The sequence below is a fragment of the Triturus cristatus genome, chromosome 10 (assembly GCF_964204655.1).
Source record: "Triturus cristatus chromosome 10, aTriCri1.1, whole genome shotgun sequence".
Lineage (NCBI taxonomy): Eukaryota > Metazoa > Chordata > Amphibia > Caudata > Salamandridae > Triturus > Triturus cristatus.
The window spans coordinates 569,668,560-569,696,319 of record NC_140593.1 but is presented as its reverse complement, the minus strand read 5'-3'; the positions used below and the strand labels follow the sequence as shown (position 1 = coordinate 569,696,319).

Genomic DNA, 27,760 nt, shown 5'->3' with positions numbered 1-27,760 from the left:
ATTTTCAAACTTTTGCTGAATTTCAGGAAGGCATTCTGATTGTCAGTTTTATGGATACGTGTTCCCAATGTGCAGTCATCTACATGTAGTAATTCTCCACATAATCTGGTTGCACTAGGTTTCTGATTGATTGATACCGTAATATTGATATTATTGATATAGGTGTCAGTACATGAAAGAGGTGCCACCAATTGTGATTTGTTTTCCAGCTGCCCAGAAAGTCTGCCATCTGGCAGGTATTAATGTGACAGACTTCACCAGATGTATCCTGACACCACGTATTAAAGTCGGGCGAGATGTTGTCCAGAAAGCCCAGACCAAAGAGCAGGTGAGGGCATTCAATCAGGAGTGGTGGGTCCACAGAGGTCTAGGCACATTTTTTATTTTTTCTGTAACTCCAGTATTCCAGCAAGGCACTCATTTCCACTACTGAAAATTCAGTAAATGGATCTGTTCAGCAAGTATACATTTTCATTGCAATACATGGTAAAAAAAATGCAAATGTGGTGGGCATTCATTTGTACATGGCATCTGAAAGTAAGAGGGTAAGCAAGAATTATGTCCATCAACAGAGAGTACAGCAAAAAGGAAGAGTTCAAATTAACTCCCCCTTATTTGATGAAGTTAGTGACAAAAATTGCAATGAGAACTTATTTGAGGCCCTGTTATGGGAATAAGTGCACTTTCACTCTTTTCACAAGAGTATATTGGCCGCTATAAAGGGGCAATCCGATGAATGATATCACAATACATTGTTAAAAAAGCAACCTTCTAGAATCTATATTGCTGGTGATTTTTAACAAAAGAGTTGGAAAAAGAGAACTATTTTTCTCTTCACTGGCTGGCACTTTTAAAGTTGCTTCATTTTAAAAGTGATTAGTTTGTCCCAGGAATCAAGATGGCTGCCCGCTTAGGAATGAGCTGACATTGTGTTTCAGACCCTTCTTTTTGGGTCCCTTTTATGCTCTTCTCTGAGAGTTCTTGAGGTTCAAAAGCATTTCTCTCAAAAACATTTGAGTGTTACAAGATTCTAGATAGGATGGAATGACCACAGGTAGCCAAGGTAGTGACGGTAAATTAAAAAATACATCTATTTGCTATTGGGAAGAAATTTAAAATCTTTTTCAGACATCTTCCAGTGCTGGGTGAATATGTTACATTTTCAAAATGTTTAACAATGTCAAGTCACAAAAGAAAGAACATAGGCCCTTATTACGATGGCGGTCGGCCGGACTGCTGACCGCCACCGCTTCGGGCAGGAATCCACCCAACAATGATTCGGCAGTCCCATCTGCCAAATTAGGATGGGACCGCATTGCTGTTGGGCGGAAAGGGCCTCTTTCTACTGCGGCTTGTGCTTAAAAAGGGCCGCAACACAAGCCGCAGTTGAAAACGGCACATTGTAAACATCTAAACACCGTGTACCAGGCACCATGTGATGCCTGGCACATGCGGTTTGGATGTTTGGGGGGGACACTACATATTCCCCCCAGGGAACTTAGCACTGGCCCACGGGGGCCCTGCTTGGGACACCCAAGGTCCGTTTATGTCTGTCTTTTCATTGCGATGGGACTGCCATGAAAAGGCAGTCGGAAAGGGACATCCTAATCCCTACGGCGGGTCCTGCTCAGGCACCACCTCCAATTGTAGGGATAGGAGTTCACCTGCTGTGCCGACAGGATCTTGGATCCTGTCAGGGGCGGCGGTCTCCCCCGACATTATCTCTCTTTGTGATAATAATACAAAATTAAGGCATTCATTATGATGTTGATTATGACGCCACCGACAGGCTGTCAGTCCGCCCAACATACAAGGCATCAGTCAGACTGCCGCATTGCGATGCAGGCGGTCGGCCTGCATCATAACGCGGCAGTCGGACTGATGCCTTGTATGTTGGGCGGACTGCCAGCCTGTCGGTGGCGTCATAATCAACCTCATAATGAGGGCCTTAATTTTTTATTATTATTATTAGTTCTTGCTATACAAAATTTAAGCTTAGAATACTTTCCAAGAATTTAAATATTTATTCCTTTCTTGCTAAATACACAGATCATTAATCATAGAAATGGATTATACATAAAACAATCATAACAACCCAGGAATCTTTGCCATATGAAGTGGAAGAAGGTTACCCTACCCAAAGTTGTAAAGTTAATCTTTTTTATGTTGCTAACGTGGATAGTTCACTAAACCAGCCACCTGCTTTTGGGTAACCTTACCCTTTCCATTTACAGAGAGTCTGTTTTGTAGAGGGCAGTATAGCTTTTTGTGTCCATAGTTTTATTAACGGAATTAAATAATGTTCTAAATCGCTTGATGTTCTAAACCAGCTTTTCATACAAGTTACCGCCCTCTGGGAACAGGCACAGGATTTAGTAAAAACTGCTCTTATTAAAAAGCTGGCTTTATCACTGGCTGAATGTGTCCTTGTGCTTTCTCTATCCCTAGGCGGACTTTGCAATAGAGGCTCTGGCCAAAGCAACATTTGAGCGTCTCTTCCTCTGGATTCTAAGCCGTGTGAACAAAGCTCTGGACAAGACGAAGAGGCAAGGGGCCTCCTTCTTGGGAATTCTCGATATTGCTGGATTTGAGATCTTTGAGGTACAGATACAACCAGATTTGGAGAACCACCATTTTAGCAGATAACATATTTCAATTTGCAGTAGAACTCGTCTTTAGGTCCACCCTATTTGTTGTGAAACTCAGCAGGCTTACAGGTTGAATGGAAAGTATACAAAGGTTAATTCTTCCTTGGGTAATTATATAGAAATGGTTTGAATTGGGCCTGATGATTTACCTAGGGATGTGTTTAGTTGCAAATGTATTTTACCCAACTTTATGAAGATTTCTAAACTTCTCAAACTCCATAACCTTTTTTAATTTTGCAAGAAATAAATAGCGGAAAAACGTTTGAGCCAAAAGTAAGTCTGTAGGATGAAATGAAAAACTCAGCAAATAACCTAAGTTCAACAGGAGGATTCTCCCTAAATAGTATCTGCAAGATTTTTCTTTTATAAAAACAATTTTATGTCAAAAACATTTGCTGCACACTATCTTGGGCGAAATTTGTAACATTAGCAAACTAGGAGAAATTTTGACAACCTCGTTCAACTTTGAGGATGAAGGTTAAAGGTTTACCCACCCTTAAATATATCAACAGTGTAGAATCCAGAACACAGTTGACATTTTTCAAGAAAGCTTGTGAGTCACTATGTCAAGAGCACACATTTTCTGTATAGAAATTTGTAGGAAATTGGGTTTTTGAATGAAATGGTTAAATACCCTTCTCAAGTAACAACCACAATCCCTGTATGGGGGAAGCACAAAAGTCACTAAATTAACCAGTGCTTAACCCTCTGGTAGCTTGGCAAAAAAATCAGTCAGTCTTAACTTAGAGGCAATAAAGTATTTATGCAGCACTCAAACAGTAGTTAAGTGAAAACACAACACAAGAAAAATCCCAAACCAATTTAGAAAAACAAAGTGATTTTTAATAAATTTAATGACATCAGAATGACAAGAATCAGTAGAACTGGACATATATGTAGTTTGAAAGTTTTACGTAGACATAGCACCTAAAAGCACAAAGTGCCAATTGCAGTTATCTGGTCGTGCTAGACTGGGGGAAAGTCACAAGTTCAGGCCAACCACAATGGATACAGGGACTATGTTAGTTCTGCTGAGAAGTTACCTTTTCAAAGTCCAGCGCGAAAAGTTACATTTATGGGGGGGGGAGACTGTGTGGAGCAGCGAGAGCATTGCGGATGGTTGGTGCTGTAGCGCGAAAAGCAGGCCTGGCGTTGCGGATAGTCATCCCTATACGGGGAAGATCCAGTTCGGTGTCACAGGCGTTTGTTGCTGGAGTTTCACGTTGGCGGTCAACTGTGGGCTGTCGTTGATGTAGCGCGAAGTGCAGTACTCGCACTGACTGTTTTCGCTGGTGTTTGCTGCAGTGCTTAATTTGCAAAATATTAAGTGCCAGGGCTCTGACCGGGAGGCCACTGCAGCTTGCACCACACACTGCCCTTGTCCTTGCTGCCAAAACAACTACTAATCATCTTTCTCGCATATAAATGGTCCCCAAAGCTAAAGGGATGGCTGGGGAGGCAGGTATTTGCAATTTTAATGTATATTGTATTCCTAAACAACCGTTGCTCTGCTAATCTCTAAATTAGATGAGCAACGCCACCATGTGGTAGACTGTTCTAGGTTGGTTGTTAACAATTAGGTGCCGGTGGCGAGCACCGGAAACCAATTAAGTGCCAGTGCTTAGCACCGGAGAGACCCGGCTCAAATTAAGCACTGGGTTGCTGTAACACGAAGAGTGGGGATCACCGGAGCTTCACATTGATGGTCATCGTGGGTGGTAGAGTCTCAGCAGGAATGGGCCTGTTTGTGGTCGCAAAGAGCTCAAAACTTCAGGACCTGGGGAGGAATGCACTCTGATGCCAGTCAAGAGTCACGTACCTGGTGAGGCACCACTTGGTGATCAGGGACTCACTCTAGAAGAGGACAGTAGGCGTCAGGCAGATCCAGTTGCAGGTCCAGATGCAGCAGGTCAACTGAGCTGTTGCAGGAAGGCTTCTAGAGCTTGTTATGTCTCAATAGCTAGGAACAGGATTTCAGCCAACTGACCCTTGGAGTCACTCAGGTTAGCCTGGGATTAAGTGAGCAGGTACAGTCTTCCTTCTCAACGTGCAGGGCAGTCCGCTGGTAGCAGTTGGGCAGTCTTTCATCTGTAGTCCACAGGTCCAAGAGCGTATTCCAGAGTTTGTCTGAAGGGCCAATATATATACTTGGTGCCATCCTTTGAAGTGGGAGAAACTTTTAGGCTATCTCCCTTATGGTTTTGGTAATTTACTTCCGTTTCCTGCCCAGGCTCACAGTTATCTAAGGTGGCAAATGGCTGGTATTAAGTTCCTTTGTGAGAGTGCTGGAGGCAGTGCGTTGAAATGTAAGTGGGGAAGGGAACAGCTCTGCCCCACCCAATGGATGGCCCATCCTCCCAACACCTAGTCCCTCTTTGTCTGACTGTCTGGGAGGAATACACCAATGCTATCTGCAAACTATTCACAGTCATGCAACTCAGGACACATGCTGCAGGCACCAAATGGTTAGGACAAGAAAATGGCAACTTCCTAAAAGTGGCATTTTCAGAATTGTAACTCAAAATTCAACTTTACCATTAAAGAGGATTTAAAATTACAATTCTTTTGTAACCAAGCATGACATTTCCCCCAGTTCACAGTCACATATTAACACTTTTAAAACTTAATAAGGCACCCCAGTGCAATCCTATGGGAGAGGTATGGCTAACAGTATTGAAAAACGAATTTCTGAGTTTTTCACTACTTGGACATTTTAAAACAGAAGGCAACATTTTTGGAGGAGGACCACACCAAAGGCTGTCAGGTCTAACAATATTTAATTGTCCAAATTCATTCTCAAGCATTTTGGCTACTCTGACTTAGCTATGAAGTTTTTAGGACCATCCATGTTTTCATGTTTTTGTAGAAGGCGGAATGAGTCTTAGTTTCAGATATAGGGTTCTGGAAGGCATTTTGTATAGTTTGCACCTGGGATGAAAAGGCATATGTGTGCTTAACTTGCATTGTTTACTGGTGGGACGATTAGCTGTTGGATCATTATAGATGCCATACACAGGGTGTTTGTTGGTGATGTTTAATGGGTATTGTTATAAAAGGGGCTGTGTACTATGTATGGGCTGTGCCTTAAAGAAGTCTGTCTGCCTAAGAAAAACAAGTGTTTGTATAGTACAGCTTTAACGGCCAAACAGAGCATTTGTTGGTGGACCTGTTGTCCATGAAGATGGGAAATGTTATCATGACTTTGTCCTACGCTCAGTAGGTTGATAATTTTCAAAGAAGTATTCTATTATAAGCAGCATTAGTTTGTGCTTCAAGGCATTGTGACTAATTAGCATGATGCTGTATGTCATAACACACATCTGTGGGATAGATTAGAGAGTTTATCTGGCCAATTGTAATTGAATTTTTATTCTGATAAACTGCCTTATAAATGTATTGGATGTTACACTGTGTATTCTGGCTAGTACTTAGTTAAAAATAAACATAAGTGTAAGGGCCCAAAGTTTTTCTTAGGAGCACACCACAGATGCTGCTCAGTAACGGGATTGCCGAATATCAAGGTTACTTGGTCTTGTTTGGACCTCATGCCTCTTTTGTCTACTACGCTACACTTCCTGTCTCTTTATCTGAGTCTGTCAGGTTCTTTTTCACCCCGGTTTTCACCCTTTGTTACTAAATTTCTATCTTTCTTTTCCTCCCTTATCTCCCTTTCACTCGCTTGCTTTGGATCAAAGGCTGATGATAAAAAAGTGGTTCCAGCCCCCAAAAATGTGTGCTGGTGTCAACACTGGCATAGATTAAATATTTATGAATAAAAATATTGCACTTACTACTGGAGTATTTATGGTAGGTATATAAGGGGGGACCGAGTTAATAATATCAACTGCTGACTTTACAGTAAATAGTACGTGCAAATGGTGTAGGTCAATTTGGTGCGCGCAAAAGATGTGTTTTACAGTGCATATGGAATGATACAATAAAATACATTACTACGTTATGAATTAGTCTTTCTTTAAAGTGCGATTTTGCTATCTTGCACAAATTGGAATGAAGTATCTTTATCATTTTAACCCCAAATTGATAAAAAGGTTTTTTTGGTGCTGGTTGTACTTTTTTTTAATGATTTACGATAATTGATTGAAGATGGTACCTTTGGATATATACGCTGATATTTTTTATGTTAACTTTTTTCATTGCCGATGATTATTGTAATATGTTTACATAGTAGATTACAACTTCAGATAAAGAATAAATAGATATAACGTTTTCGGATTGGTGATTTAAGGTTGGACTAACATTGCCAATCAGAAAACGTTGATTGCTGCTACTTACTACTGGGGTTTGTCTGCATTTCACTAGGAATGTTGAAAATAGACTTGGGTAATACAGGAACAGTTAGCCTTCTTCATCTATATTAGGTTACATGATGGAGGTAAGTGTTAACAGCCTTATTGCCCAACCATATGTGGGTGTTATGCTGCTTATTCCCTTGCCCCTCATTATGCATCACCGCCTTTAGCACAGGGCAATAAGTGTGGGGTGTGCCAATAACTGCAGTTATTGCAATCTCTATAGGTCGTTAATACTGTTAACACCATAAGTAGTGGTCAATAATGCTTAAAACATACACATGCTAAAATGTTTTGCGTTGGAAAACTAGTCGTATGCTGTATATATTTTTCATACCCCTGATGTTTAATGGCTTCCTATCCTTCATTTAAGGTGAACTCCTTTGAACAACTCTGCATTAATTACACCAACGAGAAACTTCAGCAGCTCTTCAACCACACCATGTTCATTCTGGAGCAGGAGGAGTACCAACGGGAAGGCATTGAGTGGAATTTCATTGACTTTGGCCTGGATCTGCAGCCTTGCATTGAGCTCATCGAGAGGCCGGTAAGCCGCTGGTCTGAGGAACGCCTGGAATGTCGATGGAAATATTTTGTATTTACATTCCATTCTATTGGTTATCTTCCTAATGGTGAGAACATGCTTTTCTAAAACACAGTGAGAGAATGTTCTGCTTTCCGGGGACCAGAATTGTTATTTTGTGTCTGATTAAGAATTTGGTGAACAAGTAGTCCATCACAAATGTGACAGATATGCCATCCACCTTATTACAAATCCAATAGGATATAATGTACATGTAATAAAGTGGACAGGGAACGTTTGTGATTGAGTAACTCTAAATCAGGACAATAGCATTTTCAGCGTACCATGTGGCAATAACAAATATGTCGTTTAAATACATACAAAAAGAAAGTATGCCTTGTTACTAGGGCAGTAATACTGAGGTGGTGTCTATCAATTTAAATACCTCTGAAGGAACTGAAAGATAAAAGAGTGTTAATAATGGATCACAATCCCTTTTCTTGAGCTGTTTCCTTTATGCAGGTAATATATTCCAACCACAACTTGAATCATTTGAGATCTGATATCTCAGAGAACAAATTGACTTGTTTTTACATAAGACAATTGCAACAATCTAGTTGAGGAGAAAAGATCATCTCTTGATGATTTAGAGATATGGCGATGGTACAATGGATCGAACCATTGTGAAGAATGTAATTAGCACAGTAAATTGAGTAGGCTGGGTTTTTGGATAAATCTACTTTGTGTTTTCACTACATGTGGTCAATTTCTTTTGAGACTTCTTGCCACAAAATGTGCAGTTAAGGCAGTTTTCATAGATGCGAAAATCCATAGTAGATGCACAGAAAACAGTAAAGCTCATTAAAGTGAAACATGGTCGCTCAATACTGATTTTTGCTTATAGCCTTAAGAACCTCAGACATAGATGGAGTGGCTACCAACCCTAATTAAAATAACCCCAGGGGGGGGGCGAAGGAATCTGAATTCTTTGGTATAATTAATTATTGTTTTTGAGGTTATGCCCCAGACTTGGAAATGGAGTTTGAATCTCTTAATATTAAAAACAGGAATCATGTAAATGCCCACTGGCATTGCTGCTCATTTCACTGCTTGATTGTCTTGTTATGGGGTTATGATATTGGGGAAAATAAGTTCCTGAACAAAGGTAAAGGGTCTCTTGTCTGAAAAAGAAGCAGGCTTTAAGAAGCTGAGCAACAGTTTATGTATTTGTTATACGGTACCTTTTGGCAAGAGTCTACGAAGAAGGCCTGAGGGCCTCTTCTCCTCCCTGAAGGACCTCTTTGCGTTATTGGATCAGGCACATGAAGCTAGTTTCTTGTCTGACAGTGTATATGTATCGCTGGTTGGGCTACATCAACATTCCCAAATGTTTCCTATGATGTTTTCAATGCTGGAAGCCAATAGAAAATTATTTATGACAAAGATAGGAGTAAGTATGTTTCCACAGTTGAAAAGAGATGGGTCCAGCGTTTGATTTAAAAAGGGAGTTCACAAAATTATATTCTCTCTGATGGAAAATAATTATTTTACAGAAAAGAGCACAAGATGCTGTAAACGGGTTCCCTTAACTGCAGTGTGTTGGGAGGCTGGGTAGCCTTCAATGGGAAATTCACATATGTTGAACATTTCTGAGTGCAACCCATTCACATTCTATGAATTTCACATAAGATATATCAAGACCAAACATCTAGTCTGCTCGCCTAGATTGTTGTAAATAAGCAAGCACTTTTGTGTCTGAATGTTGTGTCAGTTTCTCAAAATCTTAGTGAAGCAATCATGTTAGAAATACCTGCATTTGTGCATGATCATTGTGATGAATGGACTTTATGCAGTGCTTGGAAATTTTTTAAAAGTAAAATCAATATAAGAAATATTGCAAACACTAGCCAGATGATACAATAAATGAACAGTTCTAGACATGATGTTTAAAGTATGTGAAAAAACATTTAAAAAAAATGGTGTTCTTTGATGTTAAATTAATATTAACTTTTTATACATGCAATTTTTTTATGTAAAGGTCGTTTATCATTGTGAACAAAAAGAAGAACCTTTAATGTTTTCTACAGATCCACTCCCAATAGAGATTTAATAGAATATTCAGTTCTTCGTTTTGCAAACTGACTGCTTTAATTTGTGTTTCAGAACAACCCGCCCGGTGTCTTGGCCCTTTTGGATGAAGAATGTTGGTTCCCTAAAGCTACTGATGTATCCTTTGTGGAGAAGCTTTCTAAAGAACAGTCTGGTCACAGCAAGTTCCAGATGCCCAAGCAACTGAAAGACAAAACAATCTTCTCCATCATGCATTATGCAGGAAAGGTAAAGGAGGTCTTAACTGAAGGGGACGTGAAATGTACATGAGTTGCATCCATGAAGATTGAAGTGATGTATTGGATAGGCCCGCAACACCTTCTAATAGATAGTTGTTTGTACTCTGGGATAGAGAAATACTGTCAGGGTGGAGTGAAATGTGTTAAAGCCTTGCATAAATAAAAATCACATTGCTTCACTAGGCATTATTCATATTTTTTTAAATCATTTTGCACTGGTCAAAGAGACTTGTGTATGGGTGGGGCTGTATGGTAGTACTCCTGCAGTATTCTTTGACGTACTCTTACGTGCCTTTGTGAATTATCCCCAAAACACTGAAAATGGGAAACATTGAATATTCATATGTAATTAGAAGGGATTATGCTCTCTCGTTAATAGGGAGTTTGTAATTTCTGGGCCAAGTCACAAAGGTGTGTAAGAGTACATAAATGAGAACTCCTGTAGTACTACAATAAAGTACGCATGAAAAGTGATAGGACCCTTGTGCAATTCATTTAGGTCAAAACTTCTTTATTCAATTTGTATAAAGGTATTTACATCTGTTTCACATCCATATTATATCTAACTTAGGGTGCATGACAAACCGGGAATTCAATGCTGATTGTATAGTGTTGACACTGTACAAAGTGCATGTAATGGTAAATCAACATTTCATGAAAACACCAGCAAGAAAAACAGCCCAGGTTCAATATTGCAAGAAATATATAGAAAACTAGGGAAAGCAATGTCTGGGCTATAAAAACCTAAATTACTGAGATTTTGTTGAGGTTTCAACTCTTTTGCAATTGTTTGTGTATCATCCGCAGGACATTACGGGGGTGGGAAAAAAGCACCCTCATACTGATTGGGAATTTAATCCAAAGATCATCAAATGCTGTGGAAACCACCAGCTGAGAAAATGCTTAGCTTATGCCTATCAGACTTTTTTTTTTTTTTTTTTTTTTGAAAAACCTTTATTTGTGCATATTAAAAGAACAAATACGGGCCTACAACCATCAGGCCGGCCACAAAACAGTTAAGCACTAAGACAAACATTACATCCCCTGTGCATCAATGGTCAAGATTAGCAACGAGTCAGGAGTTATACACTGGAGAGATCCTTGACACCAGGGGAAGGAGAAGTGGAGGTTAATTTTAAGGTTTTCAAAATAATTTTATCGAGAAAAAAGTCAGTAGAGGATAGAACCAAGGAGATTCGAGTCCGCAAGATGGCTTCATCACACAGGAGAGCAGCAGCATCATTAAAAACGGCCATAGAAAATCTCAGACAGTGAGGCGATGCAGTTATATAACAGGATAGTCACAGGAGTAAATACGCACCCCTCCAAAGCCGCCCCCACTCAGTCCACCCCACACTCGGACCCCGAATCGGAAACAAGGACAGCGCAGAGACATAGAAGAAAAAGGCCCATAGAACTAAAAAGAAACAGTAAATTACCCCCCCACCCTACACCAATGCGGAGGCTACGGCCTGCCCCCCCCCCAGCATAGTGCCTGTCGCCCAATGAACCCGAAATATAGACAAGAGAGAAAGTAGGAATAAAGGAAAGAAAATAAGAAAACAAAGAAGAAAGCGGGGAGGAGCCCACGTAATCTCGGAGCGCCCGAACCCACCGGCCAACTACGTCTCCACACACTGAGAACCCACTACGCCCGAAGGCGATCGTGTGAAGATAACGTGTCACAACAATATAATGGAGGCAGACAAATCGCGACGAGTGCGCACAACATGTGCAGACAGTTCCAGTCCCAGGCCAGCCCATCCGTGAATCCATGGTGATAGAAATCAATCTAGCCCTGGCCCGATCGCGGGCGTAAGATTAGACCAGCCCCCACATGAAGGCCCCGCAGCCCGTGCAGACAAAGACAATATGGCCGCTTGGGAGGAGATGGAGAAGTAGAGTCACAAAATGGCCGCCGATCATCTATTAAGGTCTCCTTGTGCACCATATAAAAACCAGACCTGGCCTGTAAAGTACAGGAGTTCCACATAAAAGAAGCCGTAGGCCACCGTGAACGGTTCCTCGAGGACGTCAGGTGTCGCTCGGCTGGATAATCTTGCGGGCGCGGTGAGGCAGGCAACAACAAAGCAGGCGGCAGTGAACGGGGAAACAAAGTGTCTACAATTGAGCAGGAGATCGGTTGATCCTGGGTGCCGGGAAAGCCAGATGCAGACACCAGTGTAGCACGATTATTCCCAGTCGTTGCGTCCCCGCAAGAGGACAGAAGCACTGGCAGACCCACGTCTTGTTGAGAACAAACGGGGCGCTCACGACCCGCAGCCGACAGTATGGAGTCGATCCGCTCACTCAGCGTTTGCAAGCCAACACACAATTGCAGACGAAAGTCCCGCAGGGCAGCCAGAACGGAGCCGCATGTCAGCGGAAGCTGCGCCCCTACATCGGCAGCAATCCGGGACGGCACTGTGGAGCTGGAGTCTGGTAGAGGGAGGGCGAAGCGGGCAACGGGCGAGACCGTGGCATCACCCCCCAGCAGCGAGCAGGCAATCAACGCCATGTTTTACCGCTGAACGGTACGGTGGCCAGGGGGGGGTCGTAACAAGGAGGCAATTCCCCGCAGGTCCGCGCCGCAACAGGTGAAAGCCAACAGTCGCTTCCCCTCCCTCGGACTCTCTTTGCAGCCGACTAGGCAATAGAAGAAGGGGGTCTGCAGCCTTCCACAGCGCGGGCCACAGAGCGGGGCAGGAGACCCGCCACACCGGGGCTTACCCTATAGCTCCAGCCCGTCAGTTGAAAGGTGAGGGAGGTGTCCGGGCGTCTCTCCCCCGGCTCGTCTGGCGACAGTCCGTGGTGTGAGGCGGGATCGGGGCCGCGGGGCTCAGATTTGCGCCGGGGGTCCAGTGACTGCGGCGCTTCCAGGGGGCCGGCCAAGGCCACAATGGAGCAGGGGTCCAGCGCGGAGAACAAAGGCACCAAGAGCTCCGGCATCCGGGCGGGCTCAGACTCCGGGAAAGCGGCGGCGCGGTCAGCGCGTCGTCGCGCACGTTTCACCTCGAAAATCGGCGAGGATAGGGATCAGGATGATAGTCCGAGGCCAAGGGCCGGCGGAGCCGGGCGCTCAAGCGTCTGCTCCGGTCGCCATCTTGGCTCCTCCTCCTGCCTATCAGACTTAATTAATCCACAACAAATGTTAAATGATGTTATCTATGGATATCAACAAATACCTTAAAGAAGTTCGTTGTGTCTAACAGTTTTCAAAAATTAAGGAAACTCTTGAGACTGTCCAAGTGACATTAAAATACTTTTCACCTATTAAAGTTTGCTGATTACAACACATTTTCGATCAGATGACCTGTGTTTAGCTTTCTTTTATTTCAAGGAAGCTCAAGCAAAGTAATCACAAAATCATAAGTGTAACACAAGTGGCATCATATTTACTGTGAGCCATAATGACATCATAAGAAGTCATACCCCATGACTTTTAACCATGATGGTGAGCCAGCTTATTTTATACTGAAACAATTATTGTTGCACATTTGAGCCTGCAGCATGTTAACACATGCCCATTGATCACTGGGAGAAATAGTTAATGAAAACAACTGATAAATACAAAGACATACCTAATGTTGTACGTATCCACTAGTCATGTTGAATACATCATTGAGTTTGCCAAGAACTCGGCAGAGGTTACAAACAGAAATATAGTGGTAGCAATTGTCATTTTCAAAAGGCATCAAACAAGGATTTTCGTAGATTGGTGCTTGATCGATGAAATATGATCATATTGTGTTACAAAACACAATTGAGTGAAAACATTACACAATATTTGAAGGAAATCTTTAAGGGTCCTGTGTTTTTTTAAGGTGGACTACAATGCTAGTGCGTGGCTGACGAAGAACATGGATCCATTGAACGACAATGTAACTGCACTCCTGAATCAATCGTCCGACAAATTTGTTGCCGACCTCTGGAAAGACGGTATGACTTTACGTGTTCTCTGTATGTTACAGTTACATCCATTCAGATTTTTTGAAAATGAATATATATTTAACAATCCGCATAAAAATTATTCCTGGGGATATTATTGGCATGTAATCCAGTTCCACCAATGGCAAATTACCTCCACCTCTCAATAGGAAGGAGAACCACTCAGATAGTGAGGAGTCAGCACTTAATATGTGCCGGTAACTGCAGGTAGCGGCCACTGAGACCTTCTTTTCTTCTGGAGATTTTGACTTAAAAGAGAGATGGCAGATACGCGGGCAAACAGAAGAGAAAGACAGGAATACAGTTAAAAAGGAGAATTAATGAATGAAACATTTCCTGAAGGAATGTGGTACAGATACAGGAAGTTTAGAGTGATGGAGGAAAGAAGCAAGATGTGGTATTCAAGGCTAGAAGCCTTGGTATTCAGCAGTGCTATGGGCAGGCTGCTATAAAAAACTTTGAACCTTGCACTTATTTGTTTACGAATTAAGAACTGTGAGTACTTGCACTGCTAACTATCCCTTTCAGGCACTGTTACCAACCATCTAAAGTTAAGCTATTTTATCTTTGCAGTTGATCGTATCGTGGGACTGGATCAAATGGCAAAAATGACTGAGAGTTCCCTACCCAGTGCTTCAAAAACCAAAAAGGGCATGTTCCGTACTGTTGGGCAGCTATACAAGGAACAACTCACCAAGCTCATGACTACCCTCAGAAATACAAGTCCAAACTTTGTCCGCTGCATCATTCCAAATCACGAGAAGCGGGTAATTCAAACAAAAATATACAAAACCTTCAAAGCCTCTAAGACAAGTACATAAAGATGAACAAACCTTCTTTCTTCGTGTGCTAAGAGTTTGGGTGCTTATGTTGTGAAATCATAAACATCACTCTGACTTATTTTGTAGGCCATTATCCATCACTGTCCAATGGCACACAATTTATTGTATCTCATTCACTCACAATTTCAACTTTTCTCCACAGTCTGGAAAGCTGGATGCTAATTTAGTGCTGGAGCAGTTGAGGTGCAATGGTGTCTTGGAAGGCATCCGTATCTGCCGGCAAGGATTTCCCAACAGAATTATGTTTCAAGAATTCCGTCAACGGTAAGAAAAGTATGCAGTTTTGAAAATGTATTTGTTTTATACTTTACTCCTCACAAAGCCTGATTCAGCTATTCCTGTTCCACAGTGAAAAAGCTTACTATGTAGACGTGGACTTCAGAAACATCGTGCTAGTCCTAGTAGTTTCTCACTTGGTCATTGGTAAACCCTCCTTATTAACATCTCTGACAACCACTTGGCAACATGATACAGCATTCTGCAAGCTGTTTCTCAATTTATCAAAGTGTATTACCACACCACCCCCACCCTTCCAGATCTACATTGGCTCCTCCTAAAATCCCCCATCACATTGATCACTTCTTGTGTCAACTACAAGACAGGAACAACCACCACACCACCCAACAGTGCCAAAAAATATCAAAAGCACTGAAAAAAACAATGACAAAGGTAAAACAGCAGTTAGAATCATTACATTTCTGTATTGGAACTCAGAGGAGAAAGGACAGAGCCAGAGACAAGCCTACTCCAGCCGCCTCTCATTCAAATCAGAATTCCGCTGTAAATGTCTCTTTTCAAGGAACTTTAAATCCATATTGGAAAGGAAACTCTTTGTACCTATGACCCTGGATGATGTACATGAATGTTAATTGCACCAGTCTCTCTGTACTATGTTCTCAACTAATGTAGCTCTATCAAGAGATATCATGGATATCATGACTTGAGCTATCGTGCTCATAGTTGTCTGCCATGGTTTATGAAGCCCATGGTTCCACACTTATTCTGCAAGTGCTTAATTCTGTGTGACAGTTCTTCAAACAAGGGGCCGGTCTATGAAGAATGGAAATACAGGGAAATTAGCAATTATGAAAAAGATTAAGTATTCCTTCATTACCAGCAGATCGTTTAAATATCTCTTGCCCCCGATAGAGCGATCTCGCACACGTATAGAAAATAATTAACAACCTCCCTGACCCCATAGGCCCAGTGAGAGCAGCGTGGGAGACCGACCTGGGATTGCTGGAGGAGGATGATTGGCAGGAAGCAATCCAAATTCCCAGAGAGATAGCCATACGGGTGAGATTCCGACTCATCTAACTCAGAATCCTGCACCGCTCGTACTCCTCCCAGACGACCCAACACAAAATAGGCAGAGCCGACACAATTCACTGCGTGAGAGGATGTGGGGAGGCAGGTACATTCTTGTACAACATTTGGGACTGCCCCAAAATCAAGCGCTACTGGGTAGGAGTCACAGGGGTGATGTCAAAAGTGCTGGGCATTCAAATCCACCCAGATGCATGCTGGCACCTGTTGGGGGGGGTCACAGGAGGAGACAGGTGGCCCTCGCACACTAAAACCTGGCTCATGCTAGCCTCAGGGGTAGCAAAGCAATATGTTGCATGGCTGTGGGGGGCACGGGATCCTCTGAAACTTTCTTATTGGAAGGTAGACATGGATTGGTGCCGATTGGCAGTAAAAGTGGTGTACGAGTGCAGGGGATGCCCCTAAAAGTGGGGAAAAAAATCTGGAGCCCGTGGGAGACATATAGATCCCAATAGGGGGAGGGGGAAGGACACTAGAGTGTAGGAGAGCTGAGAACCCAATTGTACAGATGTATCATGTTTAATATTGTCGAACCCTTTATATATATGTATTTTAAATGCACTCCATATGTCGAAAGCTGTACAGAACATCTCTGGTTCATTATCTTTTGCTTGTATGGTTGGATAGAAGTTGTTCAATAAAAAGACTGATAAAAAACATCTCTTGCCCACTCTCCAAACATCCCTAATTGGGAACATTGCTTATGAAACTGGAAACCATTCAATTGGCAAACTTTGCAGAAGGGCAGGGACCTCAGGACTTTTCCAGGTGGGGTTTCCGCCATGACATAATGCATAATTAGTTCTACCTTAGGTGACAGAAGACCTGAGATGGCTAGGGTAAGGTGAGGGTGTCAGAATGCTGATGCTACGTGCCCTATCTATTGATTTCCAATCCATTGACCAGTCTATCTTTCTTTCCAGATTGGTTGAAGACCAGTTCATTGGCATCATAATGGACGGTCTGAAATCATTTTTAGGAGTAAGTCTGTAGTTTACCTTCACGTAGCTCAGAACCTTGGTCTCCATGGGAATTCTTACTTTGCACATTCATATTCAATATCTACATGCAGCCCCTGGCAACACAGCTCCATTGCAACAGTGTCCAGTTCTCTGTGTATATGGATGACACCAAGCTGATAGCTGGATTACTGTTATCAACTACCTTGATGGATTGTCTATCGATTGGACCGTGGGGAATGTAAACCTGCTAAAACAGGGCTCCTAGCCCAAGAAGCTCCCTGGCCATTTGTCCAGGCATAAAGGCCCCCCCATCAGTACCTCCGAAGAATGTATGTTACCTAGGTATGTTCATTTATACTGTTCTGCCATTGGATACCGCAGTCGCAAAGGTCTCCATCGTCTCCTTTCTGTAAATACAATTTTTAAACAGTATACTGCCCTACACCTATCCTTCCTGTCATGTGCTTGTAGTTGGAGACTTAGTGTAGGTTAGAATTTACTAAGACATCACTGTCTACCTGGTTACCACCCTTATACTTTTGAACAGGCTACAATTGTCCTGCATGGCTACTCAAAGGTCTTTCAAGTGTGATCATGTCAGTCCTAGACGTTGCGTGCGCCTTCCAGCTTACAGTATGTAATAGAGTATTATTTAAGTCTGTGGTCATTACCCATAGGGTGATTTATTAATCTGCTTCTGACTCTGCAGCAGCTGAATACAGATAGCGAAGACCCAAAGCCAGTTGCTTTCTGTCCACACTCAACTTCTTAAATTCCCCAAAGATTCCACTTGAAGCTAAAGTGCTTTTTGTGGTAGACTGTAGACACCAAGGTATGGAATACTCTTCTCTTGACCTTGTACATAGAGTTTTATGCATTGAGCTTTAGAAAGGGAAAATGCCTGCCTCTTTAGCCAGTGAGTATTGTTTTCTTGAGCTGTTTTTATATCTGTTGAATGGTTGCCTTCGTTTTGTTGTCCTACAAAGCTAAGAGACTCGTGCACATCCGAGGTACACAAATAATGTTAATACAACACATCATAAATAACTTGTAGTGCTTCACTGCTCAAAATTCCATAAACATACTTAAATATATAGAGGACAATAGAGCAACTGTAATGTAGGCTATAAGTAAAGGATCACATGACACTTCAGACTATAAACTGGGTCCTTCTGCTCATCAGCGAGAGACAATGGAATGCACATTGATTCCCAAATACCTCTAAAGGTTCCCATTACAAACAGAATTGCACGTCCACATTTAATGGCTGGATGTTGTAATTCAGATGCTTATTTTTAAGTGCATATGCTGCTCTGGCTAGATGCTTCTGAACGTCATAGTGACCTCTGAATCCGGAAGTGTTCAACATTTCCCCTCACCATGAACGGTACCTCTTTCTGACTTTCAGTTAGTTGTTCTGTCCTCCTCATTTTACTTGTGGCTTAGTGCTGGCAATTTGCACTGCCATGTATTAATGTCCCCTTTTGTATTTACCTAGGGGAGTAGGGAAATTACATCAGACATAGATACATTTCAGTAATTAAAGACATCTTTGATGGGAGGGCTGGTTCGTTAGAGGACAGATGAAGACTCCCAAAGAAAGGGAGCTAATGTGGATAGGAATTGTTTGGTGGGATGTTGTTGCCTGAAGCCTACTCATTGTACTTTTATATTCTACAATTTAGTATAGGTATGGCCCACAATTCCTTGTATGTTTCTGCTATAGACACCGATTATAGTAAGTAAAATATTGTATATAGTAATAAAAGATTTTGGCCTATTGTATTACAATTTTTCAGTATGCAGATATTTAATTATATAAACATATTTTCGAAAGTGGCATTAAATGTCTATGGACAGACATCAGAAGAGGCATTTAAACAGGTGGACAAAGTGATATCAGGAAAGAGTGAGGCACAAAAATGAGGAAGAATATCCTGCGGCACACCTCACCCTACTTCATTTTTGCTTTCAGGTATGAAATCCTTGCTGCTGGTCATATTCCTAAAGGATTTATGGATGGGAAACAGGCTTGTGTCCTCATGGTAAGTGCACACTTTCCTGACAAAGGAATGAGATATGGCGTCGGAGATTTCTCGTATTAATGTGAACAAAAGATATAGGGCCTGACTATGAGTTTGGAGGACAGGGTTACAGTTCCATTATATCCTATGGAACTTGTAACACAGCAGACTGGATATCTGTGACGGAGTATCCCATCCGCCAAGATCGTAATCAGGCCTATTGTTTTTTCATCAGGCCTTCAGTTTGGTGATAGATTCTGGACTTACAATAACTTTTACATAGTTTCTAGGCAGTTCTTTGGAAGAGGCTGACCCAAAACCTAGTAATCCTACAAATTTAGGGCTTGGTTATGAGTTTCCATGGTTCGATAAAATCGGACACGTAGGTATTTTGGATTTATGAGGTGCAAACAATACTGTCTATCCAAAATTTCGCCCTGAAAATGGAGTAAAATGTGCGGATCTTGCAGCTTACTGCAACAAAATCTGAAATTCCTGGCACTTTACAGATCTTTTTCACTCTTTAAATTCCAGTAGCATTAATACCGGATGCAATCAACATTGCACCACCTAAACTCATCCCTTTGTGATTGCAATTTATTGGGCCACTCATAAAACACTCTTATTGTCCTAAATCCTTCTGGCCCTTGAAACATAGAGTTCCTGTGATGCAATGATTGAGCCTTCCTAGGTGAGAAAAGCTTGCATGGGGAAGATAGTGAAATAGGGGAAAACCAATAATGAACACTAGTATGAAAGTCTCAGTTGATTTCCTAAAAAGCTCCTGTTATTCAACCCACTTAGTGCCTCATTTACAGTTTCGTGGACAGATGTGACAGAGATTCCTGTCCACCAAACTCTCGGTCCGCCTGACCCATTATAAGTTGGGTGGGCTGTCAGCTTTCCGTCAGCGGTATCCACGTTGGCTTCGCAGATGGAGAGCTTGCTCTGATGGCATGACAGAGAGCTGGCTGTCAGAGTAGGGGCATTGTTTGTGGATATTATGGCTGTCAGAGTAGGGGCATTACACTGCCTACCCTGTTTAGGGCAGACCGGCTGATGCCCTTAGCTTTCTGCCCCTCACTGCCAATGAAAACATGGTGGTGTGAACAAAAAAGGTAAAATAATGACCCACACTGCCGGAAAAAAACACCATGAATGTGGAGGTCAATAGTTAATTGTTTTTAAAAAAACAAACTCCCACAGTGTGTTTTGGAAAACAAACCGTTTGGTGGACAGCCGTTAAAAACCCAATGGCAGGCCATACCCTAATCTTTTGGTACCTTCACAGGTACCTCACAGAAGTCTGAGATCTCTGCTAGACCCGGCTGGTGGTTATCTCTAAATATGATGATCCTCTATCAATGAGGGTGGTGGACATAATGTCCTCCGCCATCTTGAAGGACAGAGTTAATACCGCTAACCCCTAAATCAGGCCCTCGGTAGTGAACATGTGATAGTTATTTTATGATGGTAATAGCAACAAGGCAAACCAGAGTCCCATGATCTTGGTATTTTGGGATAAATATGTGGTAAATGTTGGATTCTTTTAATAGAAGATACAATATCATGTTTGCACAATTGTTGCATATAACCAGGAAGTCTTCTTTTTTGAGTTTGATGTTTCAGACCTATGATAAAAAGAGAGAAAACCCTATTGAGGGCTGGGAATGTGAGTGAAACTGATTAATACATACATGTAAAGGAATTGGAGTCAGTGGACACCTAAAGACAAATAAGTGCTTTCTTTGATACAAGGACATGTTTCAGATCTCTTCACATATGTTACTCAGTTTGTTGATTGATGTATAGTGCTGCTGATTCATAACCTGGGGACACCATATACTGAACGCCATAACTACATATGGAAACCATGAAGCTACAGTTACCAGGGTTTAATGAGGATGGTAAATGAATCACTTAATAGAATGGTGTATAAGAGAAAGAAATGGATGATCATTGTAAAAATGATTTTCTTTTATGTTAATACTGGCTGCAAATCATCTTAGTGATGGGTTTAAAAAATGAACAATCATTTGTAATTGTGAATAATATAAAATTAATCGATCATTTTTTTGGGGGGAGTTTTATATAGTGCCAACTAGACCCGAAGTTACCAAAGCACTTTACCTGAGCACTCGTTGTGTTACAGGCGGACACATTCATTTTTTTTAGGCATGGGGAGATTAAGTGCTTTGCCCAGAATCACAGGATGTTGAGTGTCCCTGCTGAGACTCAAACCCGGTTCCCCAGCTTCGAGGTTGTCTGCCTTAGCCGTTAGGCCACAACCTCTCATTGATTAGATTTAATGTTTATGTTGTAGATGGGTTAATTGTTCCTTCCTGCCATTACAATTGGGTTAGTGCTTTCTTCCTGCCATTGAAATTGCCACTAACTTCTTATTATAGAACTCAAGTTATAAGGCATGAATAACATATTCCCAAACTAATGAGAATTGTAGGTGATATAGCTACTATGTAAAATAATAGCTTCAAGTTCCATTAGCCTGAATCCAAAGCTGTTGAAATGGGCTTTTACGAATAACATGTCATTTATTTTTCTTAAATATCCTTTAAAACATCCCATAGATGCAGCTATGTCATGCTTACCGATAAGGTCTTTATATAATCCAATATATACACTCTTACAGATACAGGCAAAATGTACAACTACTTATTATGGTGCTAAAGTGATGAGCAATGACCTGATCTCAAAATTACTATCTTCTTTATTCCTTCTCAGATAAAAGCTCTAGATCTCGATCCTAACTTGTACAGAGTTGGGCAGAGCAAGGTTTTCTTTAGGACAGGTGTGCTGGCTCATCTTGAAGAGGAGCGAGACCTGAAGGTCACAGATGTCATTATTGCTTTCCAGGCTCTGGCCAGAGGTTACCTTGCAAGAAAGTAAGGGTGTTTTCTTAATACAAATGACTAATACATAAGAACCATCATATTTATTCATTTATTTATTTTTGCAACACAGCATTCATATTTTAAAATCTGAATTTGTGACCAAGGATTGGCGTCCTTGGCATTGAACATTTAATCCTGTAGTTTTATTCAAGAACTTCAAGATATTCACAATTATTTTTACAGGAGCAATTTTAAGAGTTTTATGGCGCAGGTTCACATCACGTTGACTTCACCCTAAGCATGTGTAAGAAGTTCATGAGTGTTACTCTCATAGCAAACGCGGCTGCAGGTTTCATCATGCTGGAGAGGTGACCTGCCAATAGTTTTGGCAAAACCCTCCAGCACTGTAGATGTGACTCTGCAGGCACACATAGGAGTTGCATGCTATTGCCTTACCTGAGACACAACAACGAGCTAGCAAATCCATCTTGCTGCTGAGACAGACCTTCTAGGGCTCACATTTTCTGGTGGTTAGGGAGGCCAACTGGGAAATGGGAAATTAAACGCCATACTTGTATATGTATAGGCAAACCATAATTTGTCATGGTTAATACATGGCCCACTAAGGTTGACCAATATTTAGCCTTGTTCTTGACTGTGCATAGGATCAGTGGATCACTCAGTGTATGCTACACATTATGTGGAGCAGGCCTTGATTGTGGCAGTCAAAACTGAAGACTACAATAATTGTATAAAATAATAATGATAGGGCTAAAAATTATAATAATGTACTACTACTACTAACAATAATAATAATAATGATAATGATATCAATAGTTTAAAAAGCCATTTATGTGTTTTGGTGTAGAGATGGCAGTGTGTGTGCATGGCATGTTTAACTATGCGAATTTCTTTTCAGGGCCTTTGCAAAGAGACAACAGCAGCTAACAGCAATGAAAGTGATCCAGAGGAACTGTGCAGCATACCTGAAGCTGAGGAACTGGCAATGGTGGAGATTGTTCACCAAGGTAAGTCACGCCTGCATTCTCATTTCTAAGAATAGAATCCGTGCTTTAAAGAAATTCTGTTAATAGATTAATGTTGTGAACTGAAATAACATTTTTAGAAAAGTTTTGGTTTTTAGCACATATGTCACTGAAGTACTTTTAAAGTCAAATGGTAATCTTCAGGCGTAAGGCTAGTTTCTGACTCTTTCACCATCTGTTCAAGTCTAGGTGTGGCAACTCCACTGTGAAAACATGGCTCCTTCTTAATATTCTCCTGTTCGCTTGTTATAAGTAATATGGCCCACTTGGTAATTCATTTCTTTGCAAACCACAAGAATGTCCTGTAGAAATAATAAGGTGATAAAGTGACAGAGACAAGGAAAGTCATGTAGCTCAGGAGGTGCACCCACCAGCTCCCCAGGTCAAAGAACCCATTGTCTTCATTCCCATTGTTGAGAACCTCCTGCCCAAATTAGAAATTCACACCTTACTGGGAGGGACCTCAAAGCCTACACTGGAAGTGGCACTCCAGAGTCTCCACTTTCCATTCAGTGAAATACAGAACAGGCTTCTTGTTATTTTTGGGCCGGTCAGCATTTCTGTTTAACATAAATATTCTCCCAAAGCTGGTGTTTGTTTGTGTAAAACAAACACTCTATGTCGATGATGAGTAGGGAGTTTGTTTTCCTTTTGTGTGGGAGCCATTCATGGATTTCCCTGCCCAGGAACTGCATGGTGATCCAAGGCAGGGAAATCTAGTGACGTTTCCCCCCCTAAATATAGTGAGTGGTTACCACTGTGCCTGGCAGCCAAGGGTCAAGGGTTTCCACTGACAGAGCCAGCTAAGACTCCACTGATGGAAACCCTGCACTCAGCCCAGCTCTAAATTAGTTATAACAAACAAATGATGGACGGAATGCTGACAATGCAGACATTCTCCCCCAGTCAAGAGATCTGGGTTAAATCCATTGTTCTTTTGCCCACTACACCACCCCAGTTTAGACATGGCCATATGCAAATCAGTCTTGACCCTGTGCCTCATGGGAACAGTCCAGCCCGAACTGCCAAGCCATGTCTTCCCTGGACCGGAATCAAGCATCCTAGGACCGGTTTCTGGCTATCAGCCGTCAACAGCCAGGATAGCTTGACTCCAGTGGCGTAGTGAGCACGGGTCCCACGTCTGGGAATACCCATCCCACTTAGGGCGAAAAGCGTTACAACAAACAACGCCACTACGCCACTGGAGTCAAGCTATTCTGGCTGATGACGGCTGATAGCCAGGGTCAAGACTGATTTGCATATGGCCATGTCTAAACTGGGGTGGTGTAGTGGGCAAAAGAACGATGGACTTAACCCAGATCTCTTGACTGGGGGAGAATGTCTGCATTGTCAGCATTCCGTCCATCATTTGTTTGTTGTAACGCTTTTCGCCCTAAGTGGGATGGGTATTCCCAGACGTGGGACCCGTGCTCACTGCGCCACTGGAGTCAAGCTATCCTGGCTGATGACGGCTGATAGCCAGAAACCGGTCCTAGTATGCTTGATTCCGGTCCAGGGAAGACATGGCTTGGCAGTTCGGGCTGGACTGTTCCCATGAGGCACAGGGTCAAGACTGATTTGCATATGGCCATGTCTAAACTGGGGTGGTGTAGTGGGCAAAAGAACGATGGATTTAACCCAGATCTCTTGACTGGGGGAGAATGTCTGCATTGTCAGCATTCCGTCCATCATTTGTTTGTTGTAACGCTTTTCGCCCTAAGTGGGATGGGTATTCCCAGACGTGGGACCCGTGCTCACTGCGCCACTGGAGTCAAGCTATCCTGGCTGATGACGGCTGATAGCCAGACACCGGTCCTAGGATGCTTGATTCCGGTCCAGGGAAGACATGGCTTGGCAGTTCGGGCTGGACTGTTCCCATGAGGCACAGGGTCAAGACTGATTTGCATATGGCCATGTCTAAACTGGGGTGGTGTAGTGGGCAAAAGAACGATGGATTTAACCCAGATCTCTTGACTGGGGGAGAATGTCTGCATTGTCAGCATTCCGTCCATCATTTGTTTGTTGTAACGCTAAATTAGTTAGGCAGAACACGAGTTTGGCTGGCAGGACACCCACTTCACCAAATTCTAAATTATCCCAGGGTGTGAATATACATAATGGGGAGCAGTGATTGAATGGAAACTTTAAACCTTGTTAATTGGGACTATGGGCTGTTGGGACAGAGAAAAAGTATGTTCTGTGGAAGTGATAGCGGAGTAGCTGAGGAAGGGAGAACAAAGGCTTAGACCTAATGTGAGTGAGGTAAACATTTTAATTAGACCAATAATTGTGGCATCTACCCTTACTAGCTCCTACCCACAACAAAATAATAACTCTCAACAGTTTGCTTATTTGATGCACAAAGTTGAAATTTCCTAATCTTAGAATACACAAAATGTGGCGGCAAACAACTTGACTTTGTTTTCACTTAATGAAGATATTTAATGGGGGGATGAGAAAAATGTTTCTGAAAGGAAAACGAGACGCACAAAATAAAATTGGATAAGAAGCCCCAAAATACGAGATCATTCTCTCTGTGGGCCTGACCCTGATGGTGTCATAGGTCAAATAAGTACTAGCATTCATTGGAGAGAACAGCATATGTCCACTGTGTGGTCACAGTGAGTGGAATGAAAAAATGAATAACACATTTATATATTCCTTTGTAGGTGAAGCCTCTGCTCCAAGTCACCCGTCAAGAGGAAGAACTCCAGGCCAAGGAGGATGAGCTTAAAGCGATTGCGGAAAGACAACAAAAAGCAGATAGTGAATTAAAGGAACTGCACCTCAAACACTCTCAGGTATGAATGGCATTTGAGCATGAATCAATCTAAAGGGTAGTGCAAGGACCTGTTACTTGTACAAATGGCAGAACAGCATGTCTCAGCTGGGACTGAATAGAGAGCAGTGGATGAGGGTAGTGGATGGAGAGATTGTGGGCCAGAAAGACCTCCAGCATATATGGGAGCAAGAGCAACAACAAGATGGGTTATTAACAGGAGAAAATATGATTTAACAAGAAAATATCAAAAAAGACTAACATCCCAAACTGACATTCATCTGTCACTCACCTTGAATGAACAAGTACCATGCAGCATTTATCAGTGTTGATAGGCATGACATCTGTTCTGTGTACTTGGATATTCATCACAAAAGAACAAGAGTGGTATACAAAATACAATGGGCCCAATTCCAAAAAATAAAATAAAAGCAAATGTGGAGATTTACCTCTGTGCCTGATCGGATTTTGGTTTTTTTTCCAATTCACAAACATTTCCAGTTGTACGGCTGGAAAGGTGTGCAAGGCACATAATTCCATGTGCACTACTAGGAATGCCTTGTGGCCAATCCAGTGAGCTTCTAGATTCAAGTATGGGGGAGGGAGGTTAAGGAGCCCACTGTGCAAATGCATATTTTTTACATTCAACCCAATTTGGAGTCAGGTTATTCTGCCTTACAGGAACCATGACCAAAACAAGGTCCCTTATTATGCTAATTCTGTACATTTCATTGGCTCCCTATTTCTCAATAAATAATTGTCAACTTTCTCTGTTTTGTATTGTTTTGTGTTCATTTGGTGCTATGAATTCAATTTCTGTCTGATTATTTGCCTGTGTTTCTTTGGGATGGACTTAGATGATTGTAGTTGTTTTCTCGTGTTCATAACTGATTGTTTGGTGTATTTAGCTTGCTGAAGAGAAGAATCTTCTTCAAGAACAGCTACAGGCTGAGACAGAGCTCTATGCCGAAGCCGAAGAACTCAGGATACGTCTCAGTGCTAAGAAACAGGAGCTGGAAGAGATCCTTCATGAAATGGAGGTCAGGATTGAAGAAGAGGAAGAGCGCAACCTACAACTACAGGGAGAGAAGAAAAAGATGCTGCAGCAAATGCAGGTAGGGAAGTAACTTCAGGTAGAGTTTACTTTTAGAATTTTCTGCTGAATGCATTTACTTTGTTCCAGAGACCATGAACTTGTAAAATGCTAGTATTTTGGTCAATATGATCATAAGGCAGGTAAAAAGATCTTTCTATCCCATGAAGATGTACACTGTATAGCAGCTCTGAAAAGGTGCAGAATAATAACAACGAGAACCATTCTTTTTAACTGAAATATATCCATTCTACAGTTGATAAGATGAAGTAGCAATTACAGAAGAGTCAAATGGGTCTGGGATAAGATGGAATTATCATGAAGTGCATGAGACCTGAGCCCCCGGACACTGCTGGACTGGCTCCAGATCAGGGAGGACTGAAATCTGCATCGTTGAGGGCTACAAACGGGCGTGAGAGGTGCAGAGGGAGGAGGTAGCAGTCCAGGGGGGACCCCCTCCAGCACTTCACCGCAATCAAAGACAGACAGTAACGAGACCCCACCATGATAGGAAACTGCCCAATGGGGGAAAAATAACCCCCTAATGCTGAACCCTACTACGACTCAGGGGACCTGATTTTGACACTCTTGATGAAAGGATGGCTTGAGTGGCCCCCGACTTTTCTTATCAGGCATTAATAAAAAAACTCTTGAGACCCTGCACACTGAGACCTGCTGAGGCCTAGTTGCGCCCACATGCAAACACCTGCAGCTCTGACCCAGGGGGAGGGGGAACTCCTGCCTCCGCTTCGCAGCTCCGGCATGGCAGAGACAGACAAGCCTGGCCACGGAGAAGCGAGACTCACTACCCGCAAGAGGCCTACAGATGGGGGATGCTTGTTAAACATAGAGTCTCTCTCCGTGCTGGCCACCCCTGGTCCCAAGTTATCGCAGAGTCGCAGAGGACCCTAATCGAGCACAACCCCCAGCTCACTCCATACCTGCTGCCCTCAATTAGCAGTGTCCCTTTGAGTTTCATTAGACCGGGAAGATGAGTCCCATCTCGTCAGACCAGAGCTAGGAGATTCTAGAGTCCCCGGGACTGTCTTCACCTGCAAG

The 27,760-nt window shown here is 42.3% G+C and overlaps 1 protein-coding gene across 4 annotated transcripts in view; it reads left to right on the top strand.

Moving 5' to 3' along the window:
- Positions 1-27,760, top strand: part of MYH11 (myosin heavy chain 11) — a 224,789-nt gene that overhangs the window by 142,742 nt on the left and 54,287 nt on the right. For all 4 annotated transcript variants that reach the window (XM_085632079.1, XM_085632081.1, XM_085632078.1 and 1 more), the window contains 12 exons: positions 210-328; positions 2,449-2,601; positions 7,332-7,505; positions 9,645-9,818; positions 13,654-13,768; positions 14,351-14,544; positions 14,762-14,883; positions 18,883-18,952; positions 21,674-21,834; positions 22,703-22,811; positions 25,499-25,630; positions 26,517-26,723. In XM_085632079.1, coding sequence (XP_085488205.1) covers positions 210-328; positions 2,449-2,601; positions 7,332-7,505; positions 9,645-9,818; positions 13,654-13,768; positions 14,351-14,544; positions 14,762-14,883; positions 18,883-18,952; positions 21,674-21,834; positions 22,703-22,811; positions 25,499-25,630; positions 26,517-26,723 — 1,730 coding nt within the window. The remainder of the gene's footprint in view (positions 1-209; positions 329-2,448; positions 2,602-7,331; positions 7,506-9,644; positions 9,819-13,653; positions 13,769-14,350; positions 14,545-14,761; positions 14,884-18,882; positions 18,953-21,673; positions 21,835-22,702; positions 22,812-25,498; positions 25,631-26,516; positions 26,724-27,760) is intronic.